Below are 6,809 nucleotides of genomic sequence, written 5' to 3'. Positions count from 1 at the left end.
TTATGTGGGGATTAAAATAGTGAAGACTGTAGCCATTAATCTTCTGACCTCCATAGATTCTTCCTAATGTCAATAAGATGGTCTAGTCCTACACAAATCTTAAAGTAAAAATTGAAGGAGCTGAAGAGTGAAGAAAAGTCGCAGTAGAAACACCATGTCTATTTAACTTTTTCTTGTGACATTTCAGGACAAAATGAGTCCCATCTTGTCCCATTTTGTCCCAAAACATCACAAGAAGAATTTTTTTCAAGCAAGAGAGGAGGACTGGCCAAAAGCAATAGAAATATAAAGAAAAAAGGCCCACTCAGTTACCAGTCTACTTATAGAGCTGACAGAACCAGCCAAAGGACAGAGACAAATGTCTTGAAAGAAACCTCCCTCTTGAATAAAGTCAAGTCATAGGAAGTTGGAAATACAGACACAGGCAGGGAATTCCAGAGATTACCAGAGAAAGGAGTGAAAGATTGAGAGTACTGCCTTTTACTGAGGCTTTTCTTCACATTTTGCATTTTATGCTTTGGCAGATCAACACTTGACCAAAAATTTCTAACCTCCATGCATTTGTTCACCCAGGTAACGCCAAGACAGTCCGCAATGACAACTCAAGTCGGTTTGGGAAGTTCATGCAGGTTTGCTTTGACCCGTCGTGGCACATCAAGGGGTGTGTGATGCAAGACTACCTCCTGGAGCAGTCCCGCATCACCTTCCAGGGCCCAGAGGAGAGGAACTACCATGTCTTCTACCAACTGGTGGCTGCAGCTCAGGTACTGCAGGAAGAGGTGGTGGCAGGAGTGGGTGCAGGGGCTGGTATGAGTGAGAGGAGGGAATAGTGAGAGAAATTGGGTATAGGATCAGTGAAGGAAGGAAATGGTGAGATGGTATGGGATGGGTAAGAGGAAGGGAATAGTGAGAGAAATAAGAAATGAGATGAGTGAGAAGAAGGAATAATAAGATAAGTGAGGGAAGGAAGTAGTGAGAGAAATAGTGGTATAGGATGGGAAAGGGAAGAAATTGATGAGATGAGTGAGGAGAGGAAATGAAAGAAATAGAGTTATGAGATGGATGAGGAGAGGAAACAGTGAGAGAAATAGAGGTATGGAATGGGGGAGTGGAGAAAATAGTGAGACAAATAGGAGTATGGAATAGGTATGGGGAAGGAAATGAGATGGGTAAGGGAAGGAAATAGTGAGAGAAATAGGTGTATAGAATGTGTGAGGGGAGGAAATGAAAGAAATTGGGTATGGGTGAAGGGGGAAATGAGCAAAATAAGGATGAGTTGATGGGATGCCTGTGGAAGATGGTGGAGAGGGTGCCAGTGAGAGCAAAGGTGTAGGAGATGTGGAGGTTGGCTGGGTTGAGATGGAGGAGTGAGATGGGCAGGTGAATGGCCTGGCAGGAGGGTGGGCTCTGAACACAGTAAAGCAGTTACTGTCATGCATGTGCGTACATACTCATAAAGCTGAAACAGATGCTGGCACATTAACTTAAACTGCTCTGCCCACACACACACACACACACACACACACACACACACACACACACACACACACACACACACACACACACACACACACACACACACACACAGAGACGGGGCCACACGAGCATAAAGCCCAGGCCCTGTAAAACTACAACTAGGTAAATACACACACACACACACACACACACACACACACACACACACACACACACACACACACACACCTATTAATTCTAATGGAAGCTATTACACTTAAATTCTGAAATCTCTTAATTTTTACAGCATTATTGGTCATACTCTTTGGTTATGAAAAAAAGCTACTTTTGCTTTTATGTAAAAGCAGAAGTACATATAGAAGATGCTTTAGTGTTGACTAGTGAAATATGGACAGGAAGGAGTGTAGAGAAGTGAGGAAAGACAGAGACTAAGAACTGGGAAATGTTTAGGGAGATATCAAATGTAAAGAAGATGCTTGATACATTGAAAGGTACAGTGACTATAGTGGCAGTAGATGTGTAGTGCACAGACTGATGAGAGGAGGAGAAAGGGAAGTACATTGTTGAAGGCTGAGGTTAAGAAAGCTGTAAAAGATAAAAGGAAAGCATATGAAAAGTGTTAGGAAGTAAAAGGAAACATACCAGAAGAAATTAAAGAGAGAAGAAAAACCTGAGTATAGGTCTTGCAATAGGAAAGTGAAGGAACTAATAAGAGAAAATAAAAGAGAATAGTTGGAGAGTTTGGTAGGAAGTGAAGTTGAAATTTCAGGGAGAAAAAGAAGTTTGGAAGGAAATAATGAAAGAAGTAGAAGGAGGGAAAGGAACAGAAGAGTATTAGAATAAAGAGAAGAGAAGGTGGAATTCTTGTGGGTTGGAATAAGGAGGAGGGAAAGGAACAGAAGAGTATTAGAATAAAGAGAAGAGAGGGTGGAATTCTTGTGGGTTGGAATGAGGAGGAGGGAAAGAAACAGAAGAGTATTAGAATAAAGAGAAGAGAGGGTAGAATTCTTGTGGGTTGGAATAAGGAGGTGGATGGGAAGGATGTGAAAGAACTGGTCAGGTACAGAGATCCTTCATCCTATCAGAAGAAAGCAGAGGATAATAAGAAGTAATGAGACTATGGTGCGGAAATTTATCTCAGTTAATTGTAGTGATATTGCTGTGGCCACTCTCTGCTTAATTGTGTTTCCCTGTAGCTGTTAAAAGTGGCTATATTATGGGGTGGTGGTGGTGGTGGTGGTGGTGGTGGTAATGTTATTGATGGTAGTGGTGGTAGTGGTGATAACAATGATGATGGAAGCTCATGAGAATATCCTTTTTTCAGTAACAGTATTAGTTCACTCAGTGCTTGTGCCAAACTGAATTGCTGAAGTGCAGAAAATACTTTGGTGACTACTACTACTACTACTACTACTACTACTACTACTACTCCTCCTCCTCCTCCTCCTCCTCCTCTTCCCCTTCCTCTTCCTCTTCCTCTTCCTCTTCCTCTTCCTCTTCCTCTTCCTCTTCTTCTTCCTCTTCCTCTTCCTCTTCCTCCTCCTCCTCCTCCTCCTCCTCCTCCTCCTCCTCCTCCTCCTCCTCCTCCTCCTCCAACAATAACAAAAACAACAACATCAATAATAACAACAACAATACAACAGCAACAACAACAACAACAACAAAAACTTCTACTGCTACTACTGTTTATCAAAATCATGTAGGGGATGCTCAAATAGGGGGCACCATATTGCATTCACTGGTCAGAGGGTTAAGTATACACAAGATGCAGGCGACATCCTCACCCTCTCATTGTGGATGCTTTACAGAACAATAAGGAGTTGGCAGAGCAATTCCACCTCAAGCCTGCCAACACCTACACTTACCTGAACCAGTCCGGCTGCATTGTTATTGACGGCATAGATGACGCCCGCCGGTTTGACAGCCTGCGCCTCGCCTTCAATGTCCTCCATGTGCCGCAGGAAATATGTGATGGGATCTATGGTACCCTGGCTGCCATCCTTTGGCTTGGAAACCTTGAGGTTAGTCTCAGTTGTACAAAAAAAAGTGCCCCCAAAATTGCTAGGAGGTAGAAAAAAATATGATTAGGCTCTAGTGAGGCAGAACTGTAGAGTTAAAGGAAATAACGGCAAGAGTGTTGAAGGATGGAGGTGAAGTACTAATGGAGTCTCAGTTGTCATAAAAGAAAGCCAAAAAGTTTTAGAACGTAGAAAAATTATGATTAGGCTTAGTGTGGCAGAACTGCAGAGATAAAGGGAATACAGCAAGAGTGTTGAAGGATGGAGGTGAAGTGCTATTAGATTGGTACTCCTGATATGTGAACTGAAACAGAGGCATGGAGGAAACAAAAAAGTGACCAACACTGGAGAAAGTTTTTGTGAAAGTAAGTTATCTGAGAGAGAATGGCAAGATGAAATGGTGAGAGCAAAGAAAGCGTATGTAAAAACTGTAGTATGAGCATTTGTACTCATGGATGAATTTAAGAAGTTATCAATGCCTCCCTCAGTTTGCAGACATTGATGGGGAGAACTGTGAATTGACGGAGAAGGACAAGGAGGTGTTGAAGACTCTGTCCACACTGCTGGGCCTCTCTGACGAACAGTTGCTTGGTTGTCTGCTCCAGCGGCAAATCAACATTCGGGGAAACATCACTCACATTCCCCTCAAACATGCCGAGGCCAAGGAGAACAGACACGCCATGGCCAAGACGCTCTACTCCCGCACCTTTGCTTGGCTGGTGGACCACATCAACAAGTGCACCAACCCAGGCCAGGATCAAACCAGGTGTGTGACCCAGCAAGTGACAGAATAGGGAGGCTCAGGTGTTGGTGGTGCTGGTGTAGGGTGATGTTTCAGTGGTGCTTTTAACCCCCTTCAGTATTGGGATGCATTTTTACATTGAGTTTTAGGTATGATTAAATTATTTTATTGGCATTAGGAAGGATCTATTGAGCTCAGAAGATTAATGACCACAGTCTTCACTATTTTAATCCCCCACATGAGTTTATAAAGCTGCATAAGATCACTAAATAGTAACCAAAATGAATTTAGAAATGTGTCAATGTACTGAAGGGATTAATTTCCTGTGTTTTGTGTGTGTATTTACCTAGTTGTTTACCTAGTTGTAATGTGCAGGGTTCATAGTGTCCTGTCTCCATATCTCCATTTATCTAGTTTTTCTTTAAAGTTGTGCACACTATGTGCTGTGACAATTCCATTATGTGTGTGTGTGTGTGTGTGTGTGTGTGTGTGTGTGTGTTCACCTAGGTCGCCTACTGGTCACCCAGCCAGTCTTCCTCATTACGGAGCGAGCTCAGAGCTCATAGACCGATCTTCGGGTAGGACTGAGACCACAACACACTCCACACACTGGGAAAGCGAGGCCACAACCCCTCGAGTTACATCCCGTACCTATTTACTGCTAGGTGAACAGAGGCCACACATTAAGAGGCTTGCCCATTTGCCTCACTGTCCCAGGACTCGAACCCGGCCCTCTCGATTGTGATTCGAGCGTGCTAACCACTACACTACACGGGTGTGTGTGTGTGTGTGAAAGTTGCCTTAGAGAATCTTTGGATTTAGATGTACCAATAGTGTTTGTTAGTGGCTGTAGAAGTGTGATCATGTGGATGCAAGTTCCATGTATTTCTACACTTCATTGAAAAGCAACTGTATCTTTCCAAGTTTAGCATTAGAGGGTAGGACTTTTTTGTATTATTCATTGTTTTATAAGTGTTACATGAAGCAATGAAGTAATGCAAAATGTTTCTTATTAGTTGCCTGAAATATTCTTTACAAATATACTATTATGTTGTTTTTCATGCTTGGCTAAATAATGGTTTTCATTCTAGATTCCTTGGTGTTCTGGACATCTTTGGCTTTGAGAACTTTGCTGTCAATTCTTTTGAGCAACTCTGCATCAATTACACCAATGAAAAGTTACACAAGTTCTTCAACCACTACGTGTTTGCTTTGGAACAGGAAATTGTAAGTTTTGTATTTCCATTAATGGCTCTGATATTTGTTTGGTGTTTTTATGGTGTTTAATGATATGAAATATTCTCTACGTATTTAGTTAACAAGTTTTTAACATTTTTACTTCTTTGATAAATGTTTGAGTGCATTGATGTATTCAGCTTTTCTTAAGGGGTACAGGGGATCCTCGCAATTTGACGGGGTTAGGGCGATTTTTCATCGGTTGAATCAGTGTTAATTTGAATCGTGAAGCAATTTTTCCCATAGAATACTTAAAAATTGGGGGGATAGGGACCAACCTCTAGCCTAGATCCCTCAAAACATCACTATAACCTTTAAAAAACACTAATCTACACTATTAAAGGCTTCATTTATATCAAAATTTTTTTTATTAAACACATTAGGGTGCTGTACAGTACATTGCTGGAAATAAAAACACTTGCATGATGCAACGGTCTCACGGTACTTGTCCCTGTTCTTCCAAATTGTTGATACAGTTGATCTAGGAACACCCATTTGCAGTGCAACGACACTGTGAACTATACCTGCCTCACACTTTCTTATAAGCTGAAGATTATCTTTGAAAGGCAGGAAGTTGTGCTTCATAGGGCTGGGGAACACCGGCTGGGGTGAGAGTGATGCAGATTAAGTGATGCACAGGCCCGGCCTGTGCGATGCTACCTGTGCCACAGGGTAGCGTCGGTTTACACTTCTGCATGGCAGGCTGGTGGCGGATTTGACCGGGTGGGTGGCACACGAGATATGAATGTTGAATTGGCAAGTCAGTCGGTCGAACCTTGAGGATTGGGTGTTAACTGAGTTTGAATTGGTGATAATTCGAACTGCGAACGGTCTAATCATGAGGATCCCCTGACTCATTTGAAGGGACATAATTATCAAACAACAGCTGTCTTTACACAGAATAAGTAAATGGAAAGTGACTATCTTTAAAAACAAGAGTAAAATTGTATAATTGATTCTTGTGGTATCCTTTATAGTTATGGAGTTCTTGTTATATGTGAAATTTAACTATTTCATGGTTCAGTATCGCCAAGAGGAGATCAAGTTTTCCCACATCACCTTCACGGATAACACTGAGTGCCTTGAATTGTTGGAGAAGCCCCCGAGGTGTCTGCTGAAGCTGCTGTCAGAGGAGTGCCGCATGCCCAAGGTGAGGCTGATGGAGCTGGGCAAGGAGAGCTGCTGTGTCCTCCCTCATTATAACAAATAATGTTATTATAACCACATAGGAGAAACATTCTGCTGAAGGTCACTATAACACCTTAGCAGCACCTTTCTCTTAGGCTCAGGCAGTACTATGCAATATAGTTTTGCTAGAATGGATTTATTATTTTATG

General features: G+C 42.2%; 1 protein-coding gene across 4 annotated transcripts in view; it reads left to right on the top strand.

The window, feature by feature from the left end:
• Positions 1-6,809, top strand: part of LOC123507664 (unconventional myosin-X-like) — an 86,008-nt gene that overhangs the window by 58,196 nt on the left and 21,003 nt on the right. For all 4 annotated transcript variants that reach the window (XM_045260769.1, XM_045260768.1, XM_045260767.1 and 1 more), the window contains exons 5-9: positions 574-764; positions 3,285-3,497; positions 3,983-4,260; positions 5,328-5,463; positions 6,497-6,622. In XM_045260769.1, the coding sequence (XP_045116704.1) occupies positions 574-764; positions 3,285-3,497; positions 3,983-4,260; positions 5,328-5,463; positions 6,497-6,622 (944 nt within the window). The remainder of the gene's footprint in view (positions 1-573; positions 765-3,284; positions 3,498-3,982; positions 4,261-5,327; positions 5,464-6,496; positions 6,623-6,809) is intronic.

The sequence above is a fragment of the Portunus trituberculatus genome, chromosome 23 (genome assembly GCF_017591435.1).
Source record: "Portunus trituberculatus isolate SZX2019 chromosome 23, ASM1759143v1, whole genome shotgun sequence".
Taxonomy (NCBI): Eukaryota; Metazoa; Arthropoda; class Malacostraca; order Decapoda; family Portunidae; genus Portunus; species Portunus trituberculatus.
This window is presented reverse-complemented; position numbering and strand designations above follow the sequence as displayed.